The sequence below is a fragment of the Corythoichthys intestinalis genome, chromosome 1, assembly GCF_030265065.1.
Source record: "Corythoichthys intestinalis isolate RoL2023-P3 chromosome 1, ASM3026506v1, whole genome shotgun sequence".
Lineage (NCBI taxonomy): Eukaryota > Metazoa > Chordata > Actinopteri > Syngnathiformes > Syngnathidae > Corythoichthys > Corythoichthys intestinalis.
In genome coordinates, this window is record NC_080395.1 from 47423912 (window position 1) to 47451804 (window position 27893).

General features: G+C 41.1%; 2 protein-coding genes across 4 annotated transcripts in view; one reads left to right on the top strand and one right to left on the bottom strand.

Moving 5' to 3' along the window:
- Positions 1-2656: 2656 nt before the first annotated feature.
- The window catches only part of tub (TUB bipartite transcription factor), a 79902-nt gene continuing 54665 nt past the window's right edge, over positions 2657-27893 (bottom strand). For 2 of the 3 annotated variants that reach the window (XM_057841713.1, XM_057841728.1), the window contains 10 exons: positions 26269-26431; positions 23203-23340; positions 22740-22895; positions 22528-22649; positions 20413-20604; positions 20202-20314; positions 14529-14643; positions 5978-6076; positions 5697-5868; positions 2657-5562 (listed from right to left, as the gene is read on the bottom strand). In XM_057841713.1, coding sequence (XP_057697696.1) covers positions 5429-5562; positions 5697-5868; positions 5978-6076; positions 14529-14643; positions 20202-20314; positions 20413-20604; positions 22528-22649; positions 22740-22895; positions 23203-23340; positions 26269-26431 — 1404 coding nt within the window. In that variant the 3' untranslated portion in view covers positions 2657-5428. The remainder of the gene's footprint in view (positions 5563-5696; positions 5869-5977; positions 6077-14528; positions 14644-20201; positions 20315-20412; positions 20605-22527; positions 22650-22739; positions 22896-23202; positions 23341-26268; positions 26432-27893) is intronic. The other variant, XM_057841720.1, reaches the window with a different exon arrangement.
- On the top strand, positions 14737-18261 carry LOC130919214 (ABC transporter F family member 4-like). Its single transcript, XM_057841741.1, has 4 exons — positions 14737-15169; positions 15485-15528; positions 15609-16623; positions 17279-18261. Exons 2-4 carry the CDS (start codon positions 15489-15491, stop codon positions 17394-17396), a joined length of 1173 nt encoding a protein of 390 aa, XP_057697724.1. The 5' UTR covers positions 14737-15169; positions 15485-15488; the 3' UTR covers positions 17397-18261.

Here is a 27893-nt window from a genome sequence, read left to right on the forward strand (position 1 = left end):
ATGGTGATTTTACGCATAAATGTGAGAAATTCCAACAGGTTTAGATACTTTTATATATACACACACACACACATATATATATATTAGGGCTGTCAAAATTATCGCGTCAACGGCCGGTAATTAATTTTTTAAAATAATCACGTTAAAATATTTGACGCATTTAACGCACATGCCCTGCTCAAACAGATTAAAATGACAGCACAGTGTCATGTGCACTTGTTACTTGTGTTTTTGGGTGTTTTTTCGGCCTCTGCTGGCACTTTGGTGCGACTGATTTTATGGGTTTCAGCACCATTGTGTAATTATTGACATCAACAATGGCGAGCTACTAGTTTATCTTTTGATTGAAAGTTTTACTAATTTTATTAAAACGAAAACATTGAGGGGTTTTAATATAAAATTTCTATAACTTGTACTAACATATCTTAAGAACTACAAGTCTTTCTATGTATGGATCGCTTTAACAGTTAATAATGTTAATGCCATCTTGTTGATTTGTTATAATAAACAAATACAGTTCTTATGTACTATATGTTGAATATACTGTATGTATCCGTCTTGTGTCTTATCTTTCCATTTCAACAATAATTTACAGAAAAATATGGCATATTTTATAGATGGTTTGAATTGTGATTAATTACGATTAATTAATTTTCAAGCTGTGATTAACTCGATTAAAATTTTAACCGTTTGACAGCCCTCATATATATGACGGAAAACACTCAGGTGACTTGAAGTTTCGCTCTGAGACCCCCAATTTGGGCAAATTTCAAAATTGTCCGATATGCATGTGTGATACATCATTGGAAAGCTTAAAATCTCAATTTTCTGGGGAAAGAAAAATTTTGAACAGGGCGGTATTTTTTTTTTTTTAAACAGCAAAACCCTATCTGAGGGTGAGAGCACGCGAGAGCAGAATTACAGACGGCATAACTTTAACAAGATATTATCGTGTACTTACCTTGTTTCGATCCAAAAACTCCATGTAGCATCTATCACTGGGTGTCAAGATACAGCTGTGAATGGCCACAGCTGGAATTTTTGGGGGATTTTATGAGTGAAACATGGTAATATAACGAGGGTCGCATGGCATCATGAATGCTTTAAAATACTAGGACATTTTCAATCAAAATCTGTTGCCCTCTGCCCGAAAGCTGAAGATGGGTCATCACTGGGTCTTTCAGCAAGACAATGACCCTAAACATATGGCCAAATCTACACAGAAATGGTTCACCAGACACAAAATCAAGCTCCTCCCTTGGCCATCTCAGTTCCCAGAATTCAACCCCATTGAAAACCTGAGGGGTGAGCTGAAGAGGAGAGTACAGAGGAGAGGACTCAGGTTTCTGGATGATTTAGAGAGATTCTGCAAAGAGGAATGGCTGAAGATCCCTCTTTCTGTCTTTTCCCATCTTGTGAAACATAGGAGAAGATTAGGTGCTGTTTTGTTGGCAAAAGGGGGTTGTACAAAGTATTAACACCAGGTGGGGGTAATAATTGTGACACTCATTATTTGATGTCAAATAATTATTTCTTTATGTGGGATTTTTTCCCCACTGAATAAATGCACTTGTATTGAAGGTTGGATTTTTCTCTTTTTTTCCATTAAGGTCCCATATTATTTAGAAGAAGAAAAATATTAGAAGCTAAAAAACACATAATTATTATAAATCCAATAATTGTGGAGGGCACAGTATATATATATATATATATATATATATATATATATATATATACAGTGGTACCTCTACATACGATCACTTCGACACACGATCTTTTCGACATCCGACGTAAAATTTGAGCCGCCATTTGTTTCTACATCCGACGAGTTGCTCGAAATACGACATGACAGCACTGCAAACGAACGCACGGTGGATTTTCTTGTGTGAGAAATCAACACAGTTTTCAAAAAAAGTTGATACAGTTGGAGAAACAAGGAAAAAAGTGATGCTTACCTTTGAAATGAAGATGCAAGTTATAGAAAAATATGAGCTTGGGGTGCGCGTCCCTGAACTGGCTCAACAATACAGCTCCATGGTCCTCTTCCGACCACCGTTCGCCACTATTTATAAGTTAAGGTGACAATTATTACTGTGGTAACATTGCCAAGGAAATCGCCAGCTTCGTCACGTTTTTATCATTTATTTAAGAACTTATCCAACACAAAACGCCCATTGTCTTAAGCAGTTGACCGCTCTCAAGAAAACGAAAGTATTATCTCTACCGCACCGACCTATCTCACTGAGACGTCACCTTCGCGGTGCGTTCAGGGACAGTAAAAAGTGTCCGCCATATTAGAATCCGATTCGTTACATTATTTACAGGAATAATTATTAATTATTCTTCTTATTATTATATTATTCTGAATTATTTATTTATAACTTATTTGTTTTTCTATGTTTAATTGCCATTTGTAACAGTGCCAGCAGTATTTATTAAGAATTTAGTGTATGTTTTTAGGCTTTGGAACGAATTAATGGAATTATAATGTATTCCTATGGGAAAATCCTGCTCGACATACGATCATTTCGACTTACAAACAAGGTCCTGGAACGAATTAAATTCGTATGCAGAGGTACCACTGTATATATATATTTATATATATATATATATATATATTTTTTTTTTTTTTGAATGAATGAATGCCTTATTATAAGTAGTAAACTATTCTATAGTGACGAGTGCCTTTTCATTAGCAGTGTTAAACCAAACAATATCTTTGGGCAAAATTCATAAGCCTTGTGTGGCTTTTCTTGTTATGTTTGACAAGAATCTTTAAAATCATAGGACATCTATGTATGTGCTGCCACACACAGTACCACTACTGAATTCCTCTAATTTGACTGAGGTGGCCTGGATGAAAGAAGAAGAAGAGTAACAACAGCCGCATCATGATTGCCAGGTTACTGTTGTACAACAGTGTAAGGAGCTGCAGTAGTACCAGAGTAATAACACCATATAGTAAATTAATTTATTCTAAACTACTAAATTCAATATGTTTATTAGGGGAAAAAAAGTTTGCACCTGCTTGATATGTAATTTGGAGCCAATATTGACTTTTTTAAGGGGGGGGGGTCCACGGGGGCTTCGTTTATAATCTAACTATTTAAAAGTTTTTCTAAACCTCACAATTTTTTTTTTTATGAGGAATGTCAAATGTTAGCAAATGACCAGTCAATTTTTTAAAATCATGTTACACTCGGCACTTCCTATGTCCATGCCCAAGTACAGTACTTGCTCAGACCTCAAACCCACGACCAATAAGCCTAACATTTATTTAAACTAGGGCTGTCAAAATTATCGCGTTAACGGGCGGTTTTTAATTTTTGAATTAATCACGTTAAAATATTTGACGCAATTAACGCACATGCCCCGCTCAAACAGATTAAAATGACAGCACAGTGACATGTCCACTTGTTACTTGTGTTTTTTGTCTCCCTCTGCTGGCGCTTTGGTGCGACTGAATTTATGGGTTTAAGCACAATGAGCATTGTGTAATTATTGACATCAACAATGGTGAGCTACTAGTTTATTTTTTGATTGAAAATTTTACAAATTTTATTAAAACGAAAACATTAAGAGGGGTTTTAATATACAATTTCTATAACTTGTACTAACATTTATCCTTTAAGAACTACAAGTCTTTCTATCCATGGATCGCTTTAACAGAATGTTAATGTTAATTCCATCTTGTTGATTTATTGTTATAATAAACAAATACAGTACTTATGTACAGTATGTTGAATGTATATATCCGTCTTGTGTCTTATCTTTCCATTCCAACAATAATTTACAAAAAAATATGGCATAATTTATAGATGGTTTGAATTGCGATTAATTAATATTTAAGCTGTGATTAACTCAATTAAAAATTTTAATCGTTTGACAGCCCTAATTTAAACGAAAGCAACTTTTGAATACTTCCACCGAAAACAAAAGTAAACATACTATTTTTATTCGTTCACCTCTTTTGTCATGATAAAAGAGTGTCTATACCATCACATAAGTCACACATCATTCACTGTACATCATCACGACCACTAAAACAAAGTGAGAAGCAAGGGATCCTGATCACACATACTGAAAAGCAGACATCACACTGAGTATCAAGTTTCGAAATAGAAATCCAAAATAGTTAGAACACAATTAAGTACAAGAATAGCACATATGATAAAAGATTACCTCATCATCCACAGTCACAGTTGTGGCATTAGAGATTGTTCTTTGCCTTCATTGATTTTTTTATGGTGATAAAGTATAAAATGGTAAGAAAAGATGACACCCAATAAGAAGCATCTGCACTGAATTTCTCAAAACCAACGTACAGCCTATAAGATGTCAATCAGAGGAAAATGAAAAATAGGAAAAAGAAGCGAAAAGATGCAACATGCACGTGTTGAGGATGTGTCAAATCCATGTGGTCTTCAGAGATCATACGAAGAACAATGTTACATCTAAGTGAAGTGTACTAACTTCTAACCAAGTTGTAATTGAACAGATTTTCCTCCATGGGCTTATCATTTTAGTAATTTATTTATTCAAAATCTATTGTACTGTTGAAATCACTGCTTGCCCCCATTTGACTACTTTAGCCGTCAATGGCAGTGAATGAGCAAAGTCATTCATTCCAATGCATGTTGGGATAGCTAGAACAGCAAAGAGCTCACTTTACAGCCAAAGCGTAGCACTGCAATTAGTGTTCAAAGGCACCAGAAACGACGTACAGCTATATTTCCACCACTACTGGTTTGAAATTAAAGTGCACCATTATTCGATACATTCACATATGTGACCCAGTGACACAATATTGTACGGTACACAGCACAGTGTAACACGCCTTTTCCCTGCTCCCTTTCAATTGTTTTGTGTGGACGCTTTGTCTTTGATGTGCTTGCAGCTCCACAGAGCCAATACTGTCCAAAGAAGAACAAAACATGTAATAAATACATAAATATCAACATAAATAGCCTTTAACATGCATGTTATTTTTAAATCTAGAATCTAGTCATGCTTGAGGGTGTCTTTTTTTCACCTTGGGTTATTTTCATGACAGATACATAAAATGTAGCCAACTCTCAAAATGTACAAATATGCAATTATTAGTCACAGATAAAGAATGTTAAATCTCTCTAGTTATTACATGAAGAAACATTTTTTTAGAATGTACACCTGCTCCAAAATAATTACAAAACAAACTATTTTTCCTTTTTTTTTTTTTTTTTAACTCTTTGTGCTTGACACCCTTTTCCAAGCACACACACACGCAACCACGCAGAACTTGAGGCCCACAAAGCATATTGGGGTACGCATGATTTTCGGGGGTACTGGGTTTTTTGGATTTGTCAAGAGCAGCCCCTGTGTTTCATTTACAGCCCTTGGCGAGGCCACACAGGGACCAGTTGGCCACTAAATTTCAGGCTGCCATCTTCTATTCGCAGGCTAACTTGCTGTCAAAGCTGGAGAGGGCGATGGCAAAGGCTTGAAGGGCACACATTGGGTAGTTATAGTCCATGGTGAACACGTCCTCAGCCACACGGCCGAACTGCATCACAATGTAGTCAGCTGAAATGATTTAAATTTGATGAATAAAGATAGAAAATAAGAACGTGAAATGTTTTCAAATATAAGTCAAAGGCTGCGAGCTGTAATCATTGCAAGATGAAAACATAAAAAATCCCTTATATTCAGTCACTTACGGTCATTGTCATGAATGATTTGGAAATTCTTGACAGAGGCCTGGGTGACTCGGCCGTGGAAGTTGAGCACATATGATTGTGTATCGTCATTCCATACTGGAGTTTTGTTATGAAGTTCAATTACACTCTCCGTGTTCTTGTTCTGCCACCTTGCCAATAATGACTCATGGTCCTACAAAAAGAAGATTACGCAACGCAACAGAATCACTTAAAAAGCTCTGCTCAAAATACCAATCTGTATTTGTTTGAGAAAGGTGACTGATGTCTATTGGAAAACATACATTTCGTGGGCGAATTGACACTCTTTCGTGGTCCATGTTCATTCCGGGGATGATGACGCTCATTTTACGAGGTCCCTTGAATCCTAATACATTGGTTTCCTAGCAGACCAAAATGTGCATTGGAATCATTTTAAATCCAAAACACAGAGCAGATCAAATCAGGCACCCCCCGCTGGTCCTGGCTCACAACTTGCTTCAGCATGAGTAGCACAAAGTGCCATTGAATACAGTAAATGCCTGATATTAATTTTCCGCCGAAACCAAATTGATTAATTTGGTCCATGTAATACCTAGCCACATGATTTAGTTTTTGTTTTTTTTGTCGTTCCTGACCATCGATGTCTGCGACTACACAAAATTGTGTATAGATGTTGCAGTAAGTCTTGTAACGGACCAGTTGTCACACTACAAGACCAGAGCTTGCCTGACCATCACGTACTGCCGCAAAGTCGTCATCGGGAGGCGGGACAAGCAGTTGTCAATCAGTAACAGCGATGGAGGCACTTTGTACAGTGGTAGCTCAACATACGATCGCTTCGACACACGATACTTTCGACATCCGACGTAAAATTTGACTCGCCATTTGTTTCTATACTCGATGACATGCTCGAAATACGATGACATGACGGCACCGCAGACGGATGCACAGCAAATTTTCTTGTGAGGGAAATCAACACAGGTTCCAAGAAGGCTAGTTTAGGTGGTGAAACAAGGGAAAAAGGTGACGCCCTACCGTTGAAATGAAGATGGAAATGATTGAAAAATATGAGCATGGGGTGCGCATCCATGAACTTGCTCAACAATACGGCCGTAGAAGGTCTAAAATCTCCATGGTCCTCCTCCGACCTCCGTTCGCCAATCTTTATGAGTTAAGGTGACAATTATTATTGTGATAACATCACCAAAGAAATCGCTAACTTAGTCAGGTTTTTATCACTTGTTTCAGAACTTGTGCAACACAACACGCATACAGTCCGCCGTATTTGATGGTGTTCTCAAAAAACATAAAAAGAGAAAGTAAAGTCTTAACCGCACGTCACCCTCTCGCTGTCACGTCACCGGCGCGGTGCGTTCAGGTACAGGACGCAAAACACGTCCGCCACATTACAACCCGATTCGTTAAATTATTACCAGAATTATTACTATTTTTATTGTATTATCCCGGTTTTTATTATTTATTTATTTGTTTTGCTATGTGTAATTGCCATTTGTAATAGTACCAGCAGTATTTATTAAGGATTTAGTGTAGGTTTTCGGGCTGTGGAACAAATTAATGGAATTATAATGTATTCCTATGCGAAAATCCTGCTCGATATATGATCATTTCAAATTACAAACATGGTCCTGGAACAAATTAACTTCGTATGTAGAGGTACCACTGTATTATATAGTGATGGTCGTCTGCACCAGTGTTGTTTTTGTCAGCAATGATGATAATGAAAAATTTTCGTCAACTAATTCTATTTTTATGAGGAGAACGAGATGATAACAAGCTAAAAACGTGTTTTGGGAGACTACAACATGACGAGCCTAATGCCAGTTTTTGTCTGACATGTCGAGAACGAGACAAAAATGCGCAGGAGTTTCCGTCACATTTTCACATTGTGTGACATTTATGTGTAGTTAGCCTGCGTCGTAGCAGTTTCTGGTTGTGTCACTCATGAGACGTGCTCACCAGTGCGGTGTCCTCTCCAGTCTCAAGGCTTGCACATACGCAAACACGGAAAGATATGTTTTCCTGTCGACGCTACAATATGTGCTCGCCTGTCCATGTTAATTCGAAATAGTTGGAAACATCCGTCCGTCCGTCCATCCATCTCGTAGGTGAACTTCCGTACATTCTTTTGTGGCAATTTCAAGGGAAGCAAGGGAAGCTCAGCTTCCGTTCAAGTGCCAAAAAATTAAGTGATGAAATGTATACTGTTGTGTGTACATGTGATTGACTACATATGCATTTCAACGCGCTCAACTTTTGTTCAGAATTAGTTTATTATCACTGGTTATGATGCAGCTTGCTTTTCATCCATTCACGCAGCTTCACAGTCCTTTAAACAGTACAGAATGCACTGACCTCCGTGAAGTTGCCACCCATCAGATGCAAATTTATATTAAATTATGTCAGTCGTTTATGGTACGTTTCTGCTTGTTTGTACTGTATAAATGTTTTTTTTGTGCTGCAATGGTTTATTAGATATTATGCTATTCAATTGTAGTGATGATGTCACGTAGCTCTCCATATACTGCAAAATAGACCAGGAGTGGTGCCATTCGTTTGTGATAGTTTGTGCTGTATAAATTATCACTTTGTGCTGCTATCATTCTATAAATATTGAGATACTAATTTCGAGTGATTACGTCACTCACAGCCCTTCTGTATCCTAACTCCCATGGCTGATGGAGCGTACTAACTCTCTCAGTAACAGAGGGGTGTCCCAACAACTAGTAAATGGGGGGCTGCTAGTGACGCCATCACTAAAAATTAAAAGCCTAATATCTAGAAAACTGCTGCAGTACAAACAAAAAACTTTACAGCACAAACGTAGCAGAAACAATATTTTTTTTATATACAGTGGGGCAAAGAAGTATTTAGTCAACCACCAATTGTGCAAGTTCTCCTACTTGAAAAGATTAGAGAGGCCTGTAATTGTCAACATGGGTAAACCTCAACCATGAGAGAGAATGTGGAAAAAAAAAATCAGAAAATCACATTGTTTGATTTTTTAAAAAATTATGTCCAAATTAGAGTGGAAAACAAGTATTTGCTCACCTACAAACAAGCAAGATTTCTGGCTGTCAAAGGGGTCTAACTTCTTCTAACGAGGTCTAACGAGGCTCCACTCGTTATCTGTATTAATGGCACCTGTTTTAACTCATTATGGGTATAAAAGGCACCTGTCCACAACCTCAGTCAGTCACACTCCAAACTCCACTATGGACAAGACCAAAGAGCTGTCAAAGGACACCAGAGACAAAATTGTAGACCTGCACCAGGCTGGGAGGGCTGAATCTGCAATAGGTAAAGTGCTTGGTGTAAAGAAATCAACTGTGGGAGCAATTATTAGAAAATGGAAAATATACAAGACCATTGATCATCTCCCTCACTCTGGGGCTCCATGCAAGATCGCACCCCGTGGCGTCAAAATGATAACAACAACAGTGAGCAAAAATCCCAGAACCACACGGGGGGACCTAGTTAATGACCTACAGAGAGCTGGGACCACAGTAACAAAGGTAACAAATCAATCAACAAATCAGTAACACAATGCGCCGCCAGGGACTCAAATCCTGCACTGCCAGACGTGCCTCCTGCTGAAGAAAGTACACGTCCAGGCCCTTCTGCGGTTCGCTAGAGAGCATTTGAATGATCCAGAAGAGGACTGGGAGAATGTGTTATGGTCAGATGAAACCAAAATAGAACTTCTTGGCAAAAACACAGGTTCTTGTGTTTGGAAGAGAAAGAATACTGAATTGCATCCAAAGAACACCATACCCACTGTGAAGCATGGGGGTGAGACATCATGCTTTGGGGCTGTTTTTCTGCAAAGGGACCAGGACGACTGATCTGTGTAAAGGAAAGAATGAATGGGGTCACGGCCATGTATCGAGAGATTTTGAGTGAAAATCTCCTTCCATCAGCAAGGACATTGAAGATGAAACATGGCTGGGCCTTTCAGCATGGCAATGATCCCAAACACACAGCCAGGGGAACAAAGGAGTGGCTTCGTAAGAAGCATTTCTCGGTCCTGGAGTGGCCTAGTCAGTCTCCAGATCCCAACCCCATAGAAAACCTGAAGAGGGAGAGGTATGGAAATTACGCAATCACAACAAGCCCCGTGTAAATTCTCACCAATCTGGCACAACCCAGACTTTGTAGTTAATAAAATTCCTATTTATTTCAGCACATGGGATGATACGGGAATAAACCAGTTACAGCATTTGTTTAAAGATAATACATTCATGTCATATGAAAAAATAGTACAAGATTTCCAGATCAAAGGGGTCAATTTCCTTCAATACAATAAAATCAGGGCAGCCATCAGAAGCAAATTTCCATCACTAACGGGTACGTTAGACCCACCACCTTTCGTAAATAAAATAATAAATATACATCCTCAACAAAAAAAAATACTTTCAAAAGTATATAAAGCCCTCTCATGTAACAACTCTACTTGCCTACCAATCGAAAAATGGAATAACGAACTTTCGGTAACATTAGATAATAACTATTGGTCCAACATCTGTAAAAATGCATTTATAATGACAAAGAATAAGAACCTTCAGTTTATACAGTTCAAAATACTGCACAGATGGCATATTACTCAATCTAAAATGCACAAAATGGGGTTCTCCCAATCCGATAAATGTATAAGCTGCAACGAAGATATTTCAGATACATACTTTCATGCTCTTTGGCAATGTAAACCAATACAAGATTTCTGGGCACAGGTAACGAAGAAACTCTCTTTCCTATTGAACTGCAGGATTCCATTGTCTCCAACTCTTTGTCTGCTTGGCGATCTGAATACAGTGAATATCTCTATCCATCAAACCCGTCCACTACTAGCAAGTCTAACGATAGCCAAAAAAACAATATTGTTGAATTGGAAAAACAAACAAAACATTAGCATTAACCAATGGCTAAATCTAATCATTGAATATATAACATTAGAGAAAATATCTGCCAAACAGACAAATAAAATGGACAAATACGAACAACAGTGGGAAACGGTCGCAAGAATGATGAACATAGACTAAGGATTCTCTCTCACCTGCGAAGGAATGCCACAAAAATAATAAAATTGTATACATAAATGGATGTATGCGGGGTGTCCAGGGAAGTTGTATGCATCCTTCTGCAGCTGGAAACTGGACATGTTTAAATCCGAACTGTTTTATACACTCCCAACAGCATGTAATAAATAATTTTTCTTCCTTCACAGTTTAGTCGGTCAATGGGCTTATTTTACAAGGATACTCATGGACAATTTGGTTTTCAGCTACTGGGGATCATATGCAACTTTTTTTGGAACACCCTATATATTACTTATCAGACTTGGAACAATTAAGGAACTATGCGTAAATAATACACTTCACTGGTCCTTGGCATACATCTAATGGTGTTTGATAAACCTCTTCTTCTATCAGCTTTACAGGTGGAGTTTGTTGGCGTCCTGCCCTGGGCCGTCCCGCCGCCGGTCTTGGCCCCCGGGATTTTCGGCCGGGGCTTGTCCGGTTGCGTCTGGCTGTGCGGGGGGTCCCGTCGGGCGCGCGCTGGTGTCGTGGGCGGGTGGGGGGGCCGTGCGGGTGCCGGTCCGGGGCCGCGGCCCTTCCCCGGCCGGCCGGGGTGGGGTTGGGGTTGGGGTGGGGGCCGGGGGGTGTATGCGGCAGCCATGGTTCCCTCCCAGGTCCGCCCGGCCGGAGCCGCGTCTCCCTGTACCGGGTGCCGGGGAGGTGCCCTCTGGTGCCATACCGCGCGCCCCTCTTGGCCCGGGGGTGGGTTGTGGGGGGTGCGCTTCTCTCCCCTTGGTCTGGTTGTTGGTCTGTCCGCCTCCCTGGGCCGCGGCGGCCGCGGCTGCCCCCCGGCCGGCGGGGTCGTTAGCGGGGCCTCTTGGGGCCCGCGGGGCCTAGGGTGAGGCTTGTTGTCCCTTGCCGGTGGGGTGGACGCCCCCTGGTCGCCGGCGCTTGGTGTGGCGCCTGCTCGGGGTGCGGGGTGGGTGCTCGGTGGGTGGGAGGGGGGTGGGCGGTCGCGGAGGCGCCGTGGGTGTTCTGGGGCGGGGATTGATCGGGGCCCTGACGCTTCTTCCGCCCTGGGGCCGGTGGTTCTGGTGGACGGGGCCACGCCCGCGGGAGCCTGCCTCTTAACTCACGCACTTCTCACTTCGGCACTGTAAATATTTTTCACCCTGGCACTTACATGCTCATACATTTCTCCGGGGAGAGTTGGGACGGGGCTTTACAGTCCCAGCCCGACTCCCCCCTGTTTTTAATGCACCACACACCAAGGTTGTGGGATGGTTGGGACCTGCTGGGGGGGGGGGGGCCTCATGGCTGCCTCCTCACCACGGGCCCCGCCATCCCTGCACCTTTTTTAAATGCACCACACACATCATACTCCACAGGAGAGCTCTGGCAAAGGGCGGTGGGACGGGCGGCTGGACAGAAACTCCATGCTGCGGTCCCACTGCCCCAAGCCAAGCTCTCCTATTTTAATGCATACATTGCACTACTCTCCCCTCACACCCCCATCACGGTGCTGGGTGATGGCTGCCAGTCGGGAACCTGGCAGCCACAGTAATAGGGTGGTAGGTGGGTCCCACACTTTTTCTATATGGCGTGGCTCCCGGGGTGTGGCCTCCCCTCTGCCTCGGCTGCCGGCCGCGGGAGTGGGTTGGGGGGTCGGGTCTCCGATCTTGCGTCGCCCCATGGCAGTCCCTGGGCGTTCTCCTGCCTCCGCCTTCCCCTCTCTTCTCTGGCTGGGCGTCCGCCCTGCGCTCCGTCGCGGGTCGCTGGCTGGGCGCCGGTGTATCAGCTGGGTGTCGCCTGCACCGGCGGGGGACCCTGCCTTGCCTGGGGCTTGGTGGGCCGCTGGGGGCCCCGTGGCGTGCCGTGCCGGTTGGGGGGCTGTGGCTGTGGCTCGTGGTCCGGGTGGGCGGGCGGGGGTGGGTGTAGGCGTGGGGTTGGTGATGCGTCCCCTCCTGCCATCCCTGAAGGCCGGTTGATGGGCGCGCGGGTGGCCCGGGGGACCACCCTGGGTCCCGGGGGGGGGTGACGGTGGCTCCTTTGCTGGGCGGTTGGAGGAGGGATGGGCTGCGCGTGGATCCCCCCGCCCCCCCGCCCGCCCTCCCTCCCCGGGCTGGCTGGGTGTGGGCCGTGGCCCTGGGTTGGTGCCCGCGCGGTCTCTCCGCCCGTCTGCGTGGCTGTCGCGCGCCCGGTGGGGCTTGCGTGCTGCTGGATGTGGTAGGGCATGCTCGGGTTGGGGGTTCCGGTGCCGGGATTGGCGATGCGGCGGCGTAGGGTTGGTCGCCAACGGGCTTTCACTCATAAGAGATTCACACGATTACTGGGTTCTAGATCACAGAACTGATTTGTGTACACTCTACCCCTTTCAATCACTTAGTTTATAGTCTTATAGACACCCCCACCCCCATTCTCCTCTTTCACTGGCCAATAGGCCCCCACATGGTGTAAACCGGAAATACATCTCGCTGACGATAGCACCAGCATATTAGTAACTAGTTTAGATGTTCAATGTATTTCTTGTTGTTGTTTGTGTATGTGTTTCTTTTCTTTCTTCTCTTGTATTTCTTTTCTTCTGTCCCCCCATAATCCCTTCCTGTTCGCTGCTTTGTCAAAATAAAAAGGTATTTTGAATCATCACAATGGGAGTATGTCAGACTCTCAATGTGAAACATTAAAACTGTTCAGAATCCGGGCACTTAGACTTCCATTCTCTGTGTCAAACAGCTGAGCAGGACAGGTTTAAAAAAAAAAAAAAAAAAAAAAAATGAAGAGGGAGTTGAAAGTCCGTGTTGCCCAACGACAGTCCCAAAACATCACTGCTCTAGAGGGGATCTGCATGGAGGAATGGACCAAAATACCAGCAACACTGTGTGAAAAGCTTGTGAAGAGTTACAGAAAACGTTTGGCCTCCGTTATTGCCACTAAAGGGTATATAACAAAGTATTGAGATGAACTTTTGGTATTGACCAAATACTTATTTTCCACCATGATTTGCAAAGAAATTCTTTAAAAATCAAACAATGGGATTTTCTGGGTTTTTTTTCCCACATTCTGTCTCTCATGGTTGAGGTTTACCCATGTTGACAATTACAGGCCTCTCTAATACTTTCAAGTGGGAGAACTTGCACAATTAGTGGTTGACTAAATACTTATTTGCCCCACTGTACATTTGTGTATGATGGGGGCCAACTTCATGGAGGTGCTGTGCTGAGTCCCCAGGGTTGAGAGTAAATTGTTCCACTACAGCGAAACGAGATGAGTCATTGGCTAAAGGCTGGGTTTGTCCCACCCATCAGACGCTCAGTGTCTCTGGCAGTTTATGGGCAGTGGGCGTGGCTCGACTACACACTTAACCCATGATGATTGGATGATCTGTCTGAGGCTGAATCCCTTTTTGATTGACAGCAAAATGAGTGAATTAGCCATATTGTAGTGGAAATGTCCATGGTAGCATTTTTCAGTCTTCACTCGGTTGTTTTAAGTTACCATCATACCGACACTTTTTTTAAAACAACTAGCGAAAAATCTCACTTCTATTTTTTTCTCTTTTTTGTAGCTGCTTGCGTTTGGAGCCTGACTTCTGTCTGCGCTTTCTGTCCCTACTGAGCTGCGGGTGCCGCTGAGCCCCTCCACTGTCGCAAAACACTCACAGGTGGACACACTTTGAGCTGCCCCCTATCGAAGAACCACTGCTACTGAATACCATTTGATTTGCTAATCGTTGTCAAATAAAATATTAGGGCTAATTGGAATCTGAAAAGAAAGTAAAGTCTGTTTGGAGTGTAAAAAGGGAGAGAAAAAATTAACTCACATAGCAAATGGCTGCAAGTTCTTGGCGCATATTATTGTCTTCAAGGCTGGTGGTGGTCTTCATAGGGTTCAGACCACTGTCATATACAGTAAACTTAGTTCCCATGAGGTTTGACCTGCAATGCAATTAAACAGTTAAGTTAGTGCTATTTAAATAAAAAACCTTCTTTATTTGTGTCTCATCCACAAAAATTCCAACTCCAGCATTTTCACTTCCTTCCAACATCAATAGCCCAACAGAAGCTGTTTCTTCAAATTCCACATTGTACGTGCACAGGAAAGGTAGTGCAGTATGACAAACTATTGGACAAAAAATTACAACACAATTTATCATCATCATAATGATGACATTGTGCATGATGCCATAAAGTGCTTTATTCAAAGCATATAGGTTGAATGGCTACAAAGGGCACTGTATTATTATATGCACTGTTGGGCAGAAGCATTTGTTGCCATGACTAATGCTTTTAGGTTAATTTTTTAGAGGGGCAGAATGTCGGGAATCAAAATTGAATGACCTTTGACCCTAACTGATCTGGACAAGTATGACTGCGACTGGAATAGAAGAAGAGCTTCCACTTCCAACTTCTAATGGCTTCGTAACAAGCAATATTTTACAAAGAGCAGTTCCTCCAGCTTGAGGTGCGTTTTGGATTTTCCACTGACAGTGACAGTATTGAGAATGATCTGCTAATGATATGTCATAATGATAATATCTAGGAAAGGAAAGAGATTCTGTGATATCAAGTTGTTTTGGGGGTGGAGCCAAAGTCTTTGTCATCGCTGCATTTAGGAAACCTCCTTATGAGGCTTCCACAACAGTAGTGGGTTGTTTTAAACTGAACGTAAACATATACATTGCTATTGAGTTATTTACTCGCGAATGGTGAGTTGTCTGTAATATGTCAGAGACAGAAGAAATTACTAGCTAAGTCTTGTCATTTCTGGTTATTGTAGCCAAATGGATGGCCAAGGAGACGGAGATCACAATGGTCCGAATCGTAAGTACCTGACAAACGTGATTTCTATTTTTCCCTAAGTACACATGGCTAAGATAGTTTTATCTGTAATTGTCTTTCAGGCCATCATATTCACATTCCAACTGAAGATCAGCCACCAAATGGCGACAATAATGACATGGAATTCATCTTCCTCTTGCATTTCATCATAAATCATCACATGAGGGTTTTCAGACAGAACCAAATTGGCTTTGTCAATGAAAATGTTGTAAATGTGGATATTGAAAATCACGCTGGTCACATTAATCATGTGATGGAAGAGAATTATGAAAATGAAGAGGATTTGGAAAATGATTTTCATATGATAGTCAACCAGGTCATAGAGGAGGAGGAAGAGGAAGAGGAGGAGCATGTAGAAGAAGAACTTCAAGAAGAAGAGGTAGAACCTCAGCCAGGACCGTCGAGAAACAGATCTCAAGACGATATTGAACAGGATGAGGGAACCAGAATTAGGAAACGTTCCACGTGGTGGCACGAGTTTGACTACACTTCTGACAGCAGTGGGGACCTAGACAATGATGAAGAACCTCTACTCGGCAGGTCTGAGGAAAGGTCAAGAGATGGACTGGATTCTGACCACACAGAATCACCAAAATGTGCCAACGAACTCGTGACAGATGGTAGTGATCTGGCCGAGGAAGCAGAAGGGTCCACAGAGGGTGAGCATCTCAGTGAGCAAGAAGAAAAGAAAAACTCTTTGCCTGGATTTTCTGGGACTTGTTCATTAGATAAACCTGGATGTCAGTTTGAGACAGAGGGTAAAAAATATTTCCATTGGTGGCATGGAGTTGAAGATAACAGCTCGGATAGTGGCGGTGACTTAGATTTGGAAGAAAATAGTCTTCATGGTGGATCCGAAGATAAGCCGAGAGAGGACTTGAAGTCGGAAAATGAAAAGGGAGTGAATGATTTAGGGTTGCAGGATGACGTTTCATTGATGCCTAATTGTGTTCATCAACTGGCACAGAGCATCAGAGATACAGATCTAGCTGTGGACATACAAACGTCCATGGACAAAGGGAATTGCAGTGCGCATGAGGCAGAAGAACATCCGAGAGATGGGCCTTCAACGCTGAGGTGAGGATTGACAATTTTTCAGATAGGTGTGATGATAACAAATCTGAGAGAAGAAGCACTAACTAAGCAGCGGCAGGGGGGCGAGATCTGGCCCACCACATTAATTTGTGTGTCCCACAAAAATCAATTATGCGTATTCACCTTCATGTTTTTCGTTACTTTTGCTTTTAAGTGACATTTAAATAAAATTTCTGTAGTCCACAATGAAAGCTCACAGAAATCATACGTATTTAATACATTTTTTGCGAATATTTCGTGTTTTTCCATGTTTCGTTAGGTCAAAATGTCTAACCAATTAATCGACGATAAATATAGTTGTCCATTCATATGGTTGTCAATTTTTGTCGATTCATCTTTTGATTGTGTCAGCACGAGTCGGCAGACATAATGGCCCTTCAAAGGAAAGCATAACTGTGTGGCCTATGATAAAAATGAGGTCAAAATGTCTAACCAATTAATCGACGATAAATATAGTTGTCCATTCATATGATTGTCAATTTTTGTCGATTCATCTTTTGATTGTGTCAGCACGAGTCGGCAGACATAATGGCCCTTCAAAGGAAAGCATAACTGTGTGGCCTATGATAAAAATGAGTTTGACAACCCTAATTTAACGTATTCAGAATGAGTGAAGAAGTTTCCATCTTGCTTGCAGCTCTCAGAAAAATATCCCGCCTGAGGGAGGAGCTTCCAAGGAGAGCGAACCGTTGGGTGAGGGGGAAGAAACAGAAAACCAACTTCCAACAGAGAGGTGGACAGAAAACAATGGCTAAGGAAGGCAGAAAGAAAAAGAATTTCACTACTTTATGGCAGTCAGTAACATGGTCATGGTTCTGCTTGACTCAAGTGGATTGTTGGAAAAAGGTCGGTCAGGCCTTATGTCGCTGACTCCGGGACTCTCACCAGTCCATATTAAAACTCATTCACTCCCAGTGACAGCTCTACATATAGTACATACGGCAACTGGGTGAGCTTGTAGCACTCAGTTCTATACGGCAAAGGGTAGGACAGTCAAAGTGTTCAGGTCTTATCCATTGTATATCAATGTTTTATGTCAGTCACTTTTGCAGCAATCCTATCAATAGAGACTCACATTTTTGTGATTTCAACTGTAGCCCTTTATTGGGCAGTAAACCATATTTGCTAAGTGAACTAAACGGGTGTTCATGATGGAGCCTGCACACTGCTTTCAGTTAAGAACTGAAGAGTATAATAAGAACTGTCAAATATATGTGATGTAGGAATACACAATTATAAAAGAATATCTCAAAGTATCCACATTTTTATGTACTACAGAAATGACCAATTGTTGACATTAGGAATATGTCATGTTTGATCTACACTATATATGGGTTACATTTGTTGGTTTATAAATCAAAAGACTAATCTCTACAGTTTCATTATATTAACACACAATTATACTTGGCTAGTAATGAAAGTGATGAATTTGTGTTAGTCAAGAAGATTCAAGCCAATACATTGTTGAGAGTCTGAGACCATGAAAGCGAACACTGAAGACTACAATGCAGGATGAGAAAGTATCAAATTTTATGGGCTTGTTTTACACATATCAGGATATATAATTACAGTGGGGCAAATAAGTATTTAGTCAACCACCAATTGTGCAAGTTCTCCTACTTGAAAAGATTAGAGAGGCCTGTAATTGTCAACATGGGTAAACCTCAACCATGAGAGACAGAATGAGGGAAAAAAAAATCAGAAAATCGCATTGTTTGATTTTTAAAGAATTTTTGTCCAAATTAGAGTGGAAAACAAGTATTTGCTCACTTACAAACAAGCAAGATTTCTGGCTGTCAAAGAGGTCTAACTTCTTCTAACGAGGTCTAACGAGGCTCCACTCGTTATCTGTATTAATGGCACCTGTTTTAACTCATTATCGGTATAAAAGACACCTGTCCACAACCTCAGTGAGTCACACTCCAAACTCCACTATGGCCAAGACCAAAGAGCTGTCGAAGGACACCAGAGACAAAATTGTAGACCTGTACCAGATTGGGAAGACTGAATCTGCAATAGGTAAAACGCGTGGTGTAAAGAAATCTACTGTGGGAGCAATTATTAGAAAATGGAAGACAAGACCACTGATAATCTCCCTCGATTTGGGGCTCCATGCAAGATCTCACCCCGTGGCGTCAAAAGGATAACAAGAACAGTGAGCAAAAATCCAAGAACCACACGAGGGGACCTAGTGAATGACCTACAGAGAGCTGCGACCACAGTAACAAAGGCTACTATCAGTAACACAATGCCCCGCCAGGGACTCAAATCCTGCACTGCCAGACGTGTTCCCCAGCTGAAGGAAGTATGCGTCCAGGCCCGTTTGCGGTTCACTAGAGAGCATTTGGATGATCCAGAAGAGGACTGGGAGAATGTGTTATGGTCAGATGAAACCAAAACAGAACTTTTTGGTAGAAACACAGGTTCTCGTGTTTGGAGGAGAAAGAATACTGAATTGCATCTGAGCAACACCATACCAATTGTGAAGCATGGGGTGGAAACATGCTTTGGGGCTGTTTTTCTGCAAAGGGACCAGGACGACTGATGTGTGTAAAGGAAAGAATGAATGGGGCCATGTATCGAGAGATTTTGAGTGAAAATCTCCTTCCAACAGCAAGGGCATTGAAGATGAGACATGGCTGGGTCTTTCAGCATGAGAGTGATCCAAAACACACAGCCAGGGCAACAAAGGAGTGGCTTCGTAAGAAGCATTTCAAGGTCCTGGAATGGCCTAGCCAGTCTCCAGACCTCAACTCCAAAGAAAATCTGTGGAGGGAGTTAAAAGTCTGTGTTGCCCAACGACAGCCCCAAAACATCACTGCTCTAGAGGAGATCTGCATGGAGGAATGGGCCAAAATACCAGCAACAGTGTGTGAAAAGCTTGTGAAGAGTAACAGAAAAAAGTTTGGCCTCTGTTACTGCCAACAAAGGGTACATAACAAAGTATTGAGATGAACTTTTGGTATTGACCAAATACTTGTTTGCCACCATGATTTGCAAATAAATTCTTTTAAAAATCAAACAATGTGATTTTCTGGGTTTTTTTCCCACATTCTGTCTCTCATGGTTGAGGTTTACCCATGCTGACAATTACAGGCCTCTCTAATATTTTCAAGTGGTAGAACTTGCACAATTAGTGGTTGACTAAATTCTTATTTGCCCCACTGTACATGATCATGGTGTTTCCAGTGACAACATCGTATTGCTTAGATGCTTAAAACTAAAAACACTACTGATTTTTAAGATCAAAACTCAATTGAAACAAATTAGAAGTCTGTTCAAGACTCACTCATGTTAAACAAGAGTCAGTGCACTGCAGCCACAATTTTAGTGCATCTTAGCAAACCATACTTTATAATTCCTTCAACTGTAAGACTAAGCACAGACACAATGCAAGATGCTGCAACCGCAGTTTTTAGTCAAACGAAAACCAATGTTGACTTTTTTGGCAGTAGGAGTGCATGTTTGTAAAACGACATTATTTCAGTTGAGTATTTACACGTCCCTTGAGAATGACCTAAATTAACAGCAATTACATGATTAATAATAACAACACTTACCTCAATTTACCAATGAAGCTTTCTCCACCTCGGGATAAATCAGTGGGATCAATGGAGATAAGGTAATTTGAAGTTTTACTCTTTTTTCGTTTCCTGCCTGCTAACAGGAACACCTGTGGAAAAAAAAAACAAGGTACTTTTGATATGGATCATTTGGAGATCATTCCACACGATTGTGGACTAAAATTCAACGTTGCAAGTTCATCCTTACCTTCTTGCCATCTTCTCTCTCTAAGTGAAGGTAGTAGGTGGGATACATGCCTCTGTCCATGCCTTTCTTATCCCTGGTGATTCTGCACTTCACCCTGACCCCCTGAGGCGCAGGTCGCAACGAAAACTCTTCAAGGTCTTCGACATCAATGGCAGGCTCAGTGACCGGTGGGGTTGGCGCTGAAGCGACATCCTGCAGTACGGGACACCAAGGGTGAGACAAAACTCCTCAAAAGAGAGCACTATACATTGACATTAAAAATTACTTATTTTGACATTGCTGGTTGCCATGACAATTGAAGTCCAATCAATCCAACATCTATCGAACAAATATGAAGACAAAGTACCATAGTTTACAGAAGGTGTAAGCATTTTTGTAACTGCTAATGACCTGCATACATCTGGTTACCATGGTAACCACACACAATGAAATACATTACAATGTAAATTATATTGCTGAGATGTCTATCAGCATGCACATATATGGCTTTATGGAGTTTTAATAAATTGTTGATTAAAAATAAAAGACAATTCTGACGTTGTCATTTTCATTGTTCTTTGTGTAGTGCCCCCTTAAAAGATTACAATAAGATAATTAGTTTCCTTAATGAGAATGGAGCAATGAATATTCCTTGGAGTTAATAATGATGAACTATAGTAATATATATACATATATAAGCCTGGGTTGAAGCCTGGGACCGTGTGCTTTGGTCAGATGAGACCAAGATTGAGCTTTTTGGCAACAAACACTCTAAGTGGGTCTGGCATGCCACGAAAGATGCGCATGCTGAAAAGCACCTCATACCCACTGTGAAGTATGGGGGTGGGTCGCTTCCAAAGGCCCTAGGAACCTTGTTAGGGTGCATGGCATCATGTATGCTTTGAAATACTAGGACATTTTAAATCAAAATCTGTTGCCCTCTGCCCCAAAGCTGAAGATGGGTCATCACTGGGTCTTTCAGCAAGACAATGACCCTAAACATATGGCCAAATCTACACAGAAATGGTTCACCAGACACAAAATCAAGCTTGTGAAACATTAAAGGAGAATATTAGGTGCTGTTTTTTTTTTTTTTTTTTTTTTTTTTTTTTTGCAAAAGGGGGTTGTACAAAGTATTAACACCAGGGGTGCTAATAATTGTGACACACATTATTTGATGTCAAATAATTATTTCTTTATGTGGGATTTTTTCCCCACTGAATAAATGCACTTGTATTGAAGGTTGGATTTTCCTCTTTTTTCCCATTAAGGTCCTATATTATTTGAATATATATATATATATATATATATATATATATATATATATATATTTTTTTTTTTTTTCTCCCATTAAGGTCCTTTATTATTTGATTATATATATATATATATATATCAGAAGCTAAAACACACATCTTAACCAGGGGTGCCAATAATTATGGAGAACACTGTATATATATGTATATATAATAAAATTAAATAAATACAAGGATTTTGAGCAAAACTTGCCTTAAAATGAGTCTGCCTTATCTCAGAAGATTCTTACAAATTTCATTTTATTCTCAATTTTGCATCAATTTGCTTGCAACTTGACACATCATGAACACTCAGCATAGACACACAACAAGTGTTGTGTATTGATAGTGATAGAGCTAAGATTTTTTTATATATATTTATTTTTGCTCATTTGGTTACAATAATATTTGTGTTTTTGTATATCCAGGACAGGAGAGTATATGTCTGCTGTCTGCTGGATAATGTGTGTTTAAATGCAAGTTGTAATAAAAGTGTTGTGATATTTGTTTTCACCATCTAACGCTCATTAGACCACTTTTCAAACTGCTGATTGCAACTCAAGACAGAAAAAAACAGGGATAACTCATATCTCAAAAATGTAATCAAAAAAAAAAGTTGGCTCATTTGTCGTTATTGGTGATGATACATTATTAATAAATATACACTTTCAGTTCCTTTGATGGTAACTATCATCAAATCCATTTTGACATGAATTGTTGGCAGGTATCATTCACATCCAAATGGATTGGACGTCTATTGCTGCCAATGGCTGCCAATAGATCAAAATGAATTGGATTTCTACCGCAGTCAATGGCAGCAAACGAACTAATGGTACACTTTTACCTTGCATGACTTCTTGCTGGTGGCAGAGCCTGGTCTTGTGTTGTTGTTGAGCTGAGAGGAAGTGGAACTGATTTCATCGTCATCATCTTCTTCTTCATCAAAATTCATACTGCTAGATATGCCTAAAACAGTTTTGAAAACAGCATCTCTCTTGTGAGTTGAGTTGTAATGGGGCTTGAGGCTTCGATGACACGCAAGAAAAGAAACTGCACCTTTTTTTAACATGGTCACCCGTAGGTCCTGCTTGCTCTGTGACGGAGTGCAACTCATGACTGGTTCACCCTCACCGTCCTCTGACGAGGGGTGACCCACAGTTAAGATTTGGATCTGACCATCGTCTGACTGGCAGGCCAAGCTGTCCATCCCTGCTGAGCCACAAGCAAACAACAATGTAAACCTGAACACAGCGTTACATTGCTATGATGAAAAAACGCTCATAATTCAGAAGTAGGGGAGTTGAGTCATGTGACCTGACACAAGACAACCCCCCATCGCAAAAATAAACAAAAAATATCACGTGCTATTTTATTTACTGTGTTCCTCTGTGTATAGACATGATGTATCCTCTTTTGTTAGACTTGGCCCTTGTTTGTACTTTGGCCCCCTCTGTCAATCTGACAAGCTTCATTCTTAAATTGTCTCTGTGTCTGACTGACTGTTTGCCATTGGGCTGACCTTTGTGCTTCCCCTTCCTTTCCTTCTTGTCGCTGCCTGTCTGAGGAGTTGAGCTTGCTGACGCTCTGCCCTTTTTCGCTGAGCGAGGCGGTTGTGGGTCTGCCTTCGTCTTCATCTCCTCTTGCTTGGCTTCTTGCACTAAAACAGAAGAAGCCGTGGACATAGATCATTTCAGAATTAGAGGACATTTTACATCCCACCCTATTTAAATAATCCTAACAGTTGTGTTCAAGAAGTCCACTACAGTATGGTGTAGTAGTATGACAATATATTTTATCATATATACAATTGGATCAAATTAAAATGAACATATTTTTAAAATCAACAGTTGCATTTGGCACCCACGTCATTTTCTAATATTTGAAACTTTTTCATGTATAATAATAGTTTTTTTTTTTTTTTTTTTTTTTTTTTAATTGATTGCAATTGTGTTTCCAAGTTAAATCATTCTCCCACTGGAAAGTTTTGAAAGACCTCATTTTGTGCCTTTTAATGCAAGTATCTGCCCTCTTCGTTCTTCCTCCACATCCAGTAATATCGAGAACACTGAACGCTTAGAAAAGCTATCTGGAAGTTGCCACTTCCTGGTTCTGCAATGTGTCGCATTAAGTATATAAATAAAGGATTATTTAAATCTATGTGCATTTTCTGTAGTTTAGTACAATTCTTTTGTAGCAAGACCAGTTCTTGTCGTTCACACTTTATCCTGGGACCTCGCCACTATTCACCATCTAGCCAAGAGGCATTTTTCTCGGCTTGCCTGTCAGCAAAAGTCAACCTCATCCCCTGGTCCTCAATCTTTTTTTTTTTTTTAATCTACTGTGTGTCGCCTCTGGACGCCTGCAAGATGACGATGACCTTCAGCTTTGACGCCCCGCGAGAGTGCGTTGTTGTCAAATGAGTGAATGTTTTCTTTAAACACGAATATACTAGAAATATTAAAGGAATATGTACACGTTTTGGAAATAGAAAATCCTTGCAAAATCTTGCCTCCTGACTGAAATACGCTTTGTGCGAACGCACATGGAACCCCGCTGATGTGGGAGTGTTAAGTGATTGATTTTTGTATAACTGTGAAATAGCAAAGCTTCATATCATTGAAGAACGATTGTAGTCCTTGCCTTCACCCTGTGTCAAAGTCATCACATGCATTACCAGCTCCGATGAGTTTCCCACTGACACACCCACTCCACCGATTACTAATCAGAGAAAAGAATATTCAATTTAGATCTTGTCAGCTTCATACGTGAATACACCCTGTGGTGCAACCTGGACACATCGCCAGTGATGTACTCAGGGTTATAGGGTGTTTCCGGTCTTACATCAGACACCCTCACCCGGGAGACCCAGCCGGTGCTGATCAGGCCCCGACTTGTGTCCAGGTAGCGGACATCACGTGTCCCCCCTCGTCAGCCTCCAAGATGTTCTTGATGGCTCGACTCCTGTGCACACCGCAAATCCCCAAGAGTCCCAAGAACCGGTGCAGGAACTGAGCCCCTGCATCCCACTTCAATAGGCTCACAACAGGCCTTCCATCCATTTCGCCAGCACTCCACTATCAGGCCTGCATATTTAGCACTCTACCTCTTCTCAATTTCCTCTATGCGGTCTTCCCAGGGGACAGTTAATTCAAGCAGCACCACCTGCTTGCTTGCGCGGACATCAAGACCATGTCTGGTCGAAGTGATGTAACATCTATGGCATCCGGAAATCTCAGCTGTTTCCCTAGGTCAACCAGGAGCTGCCAGTCTCTTGCTGTCGCGAGCAGGCCCCCTTTGGGTTTTCTTGGGTGGTTGAGATTTCTGACCTGCTAGGACGAAGGAAATTGTGGTCTTCGATGGGTGTTGCTGCTTGCTGATGTTAATGCCTGAGTAGATGATATCTGTTACTGCCTTCAGGACTTGGTCATGGCACCAACGATAACGCCCGTTTCCCAGGGCCTTAGAGCAGCTGCTGAGAATATGCTCTAATGATCCCCTCTTTTGGCAGAGTTGGCAAGCCGGTGAGTCTACCAGGCTGAACATTTTTTTGTAATAGTCATTTTAAATTTGAATCATTATCCGTGGAACGTGTCGTGCAACAAGCACGAAGCCCTGTTACCACAAACCTTTTATCATGGTAGAAGAACACGAAAACTGTGAATGATTGCTGGATTTTACCTCATCAAACAGTCTTCCAAAAGAATGACTCAACCATTTCAAATTTTCTCTTGCTTCTATTTTTCATAGTTTAATAAAAAGTTAACCTAGATGAAAGTCTCACTCTACTGGATACAACCCTGTTGATCAACACATAAGATCAGAATAGAGTGATATTAATAAGATGCAAATATTTTTACATTCTTTTCTTTACCTACATATTAGACACGTAAGTAGGTTTTTCCTCTTGCCAATTTTATGTAACAGAAAAGCAAAGGCTTATTTTTCAAGAATTTCAAAGCAAAAATGTCCTCCAAGACCTGTTGACAAAAACTCTTGTTCAATAGTTCATCAATGTGTAGGAGATGAGGAGGCTATTGAAAGTATGTGAAATACTTAAAATGAATGAAATGACACCCGCATTTAATTAAAGCCAAGATTTAATAAAAAGTGAATAGATGTCACTAGGTTCATCTGAATTTGGTTGGAGCAGATAAGGTTGTTATTTCCTTTCTGTGCAGAATATTAACCTGCAGTGTGACATTTTCCCAATGTATTTTCTCATTGCTTGGCAGGAAGAGTGACAGCTCATGAACCGGAGCTCAGAGGCCGGCGAAGGTAGAAATTGGATTTACGCTTTGAGTTTTCCGTGTGTCGGCACACGTAACTCACCAGAGAAAATGTTAGCAAAAGATTTTCAGAAGTGACGTTAAGTGAGAAGCACTTAGTGGATAAGCACTTTGAGAAAAACAAAATGCTGGATAGTAGAACTCAATTTTTACATCTATTATTACAGAAGGGAACAAAAAGTTTGAGGTTGGTCCAGAAGTGCTGTCCATTAGTATGGATTATACTTTAAAAGACACTAATGGACTCCAAACTGTTAACATTTATCAGAGTGTGTGTCAAGGCTTTGGGTCCAACTAACAATGGTAGATGGTGCTGCTGTTACTGCTGAGGTAGGATTCCACCAACGGAGCCTGCTCCTCACTCTGTTTGGTGCGACGGGTCCGAGATCGGCCATCCACGTTGGATTGGACCATTAGAGGTTCTTGACGCTTCTTCTTCTGCTTTTGCTCAAGGAGCACTCGCTGACAATGGACATAAAAACATACAGTGACCGTCACGTAAGAGAACTTTGGAGATTTATATTAGGTATCTATGAAAAAGCTATAGTCATATACAGTATTATAAGGTGGAGGACAAATGGCTTTCACGTAAACTTGAATGGAGCCGTTCCTTAGGACTGTCACTTACATGCATGTTCTCAAAACGAAAAGTTCATTAAATACTGAAAGCTTCTATTAATGGAGAATTGAGTGCGAAGAGCAAGATAGCATTCACAATGTTGGCTGTGTTCTAAAGAGAGGCTACATTTACTTGCAGTACAGAGTAAAGTATTACACACTAAAATGAACCATTCATTCTAATCTAGGATCATTTAAATCACTGAACCTATTGAACCATTGCCTTCTCTGAGGTAAAACGGAAAAACAACACCTTGATGATATGTATGCCAGCGGAAGGAAATTTGATAATGTGAAAAAAAAACTGAATTTCTCTTTTCCTCTAATGTGTAATAGTTAAATGCCAATACTGTTTGCGAGTATCCCAGATGGCCTGCCCTTCCTCGTGACATCAGTCATACCCCTTTGTCCTACGTGAATATACAGAAATTAGACTGTTTACATGAATAAGTACTTTATTAGTTGTTTTATCCAGATTTTGCTTGAAAAACAGAAAGAAACAAGAATCCAGTGTCAGTATGCCACAGTGTTTGGCAGTCGTCTATACCAGGGTCGGCAACCCAAAATGTTAAGAGCCATATTGGACAAAAACAGAACACAAATATGTCTGGAGCCGCAAAAAAATTAAAAGCCTTAAATAAACCTCATACTGAAGGCAACACATGCTGTATGTATCTGTATTAGCTATATTAGCCAACTATCAAAATGACTAAGCTATAAATACATAATGAGCCTTCATGATTTAATGTTTTTTTTTCCCTGCAGTGTATCCAACGCACCACATGACTACTCTGTTGTATGATGCCACCTCAAGTTTAGTTCAAATACAAATTCATTACAATATTAATGTATTGTTTCATTGCTTTTATGAAATTATAGAAATGCGATAAAGAAATCCGATTTCTGATGTCGTTTTTATTTTAAGGTTTCGAAAAATAAAAAAAATGGAACGTCTCATGTATTATTCTGTCATATACTTTAGTGATGATAATAATTATGATAATAAGTACTGTCGTACTTTGTTTCAATGAAGTCACCCTTCTCCCGTCTTCCTTACTTTTTCCGGGCGAATGTAACAAGTGATCTAATTGGAAGGCAAACAGCCAACCAGTGTGCTTCCGCTAGCTCTCTGATTGGTTGGCTTCATGACACGTTAGTAGTGTGTGCTCAACTGAGCGCACAGAGAGAAAAAAAAAAACTGACGAGCACAGGAATCTAAAAATTGAGCCAGAGAAGGATATGTGCTCAAAATTCATTATTGCTGGCTCATAATAGGGGCAGCACAGCTGTGTAGAAATTGAGCGAG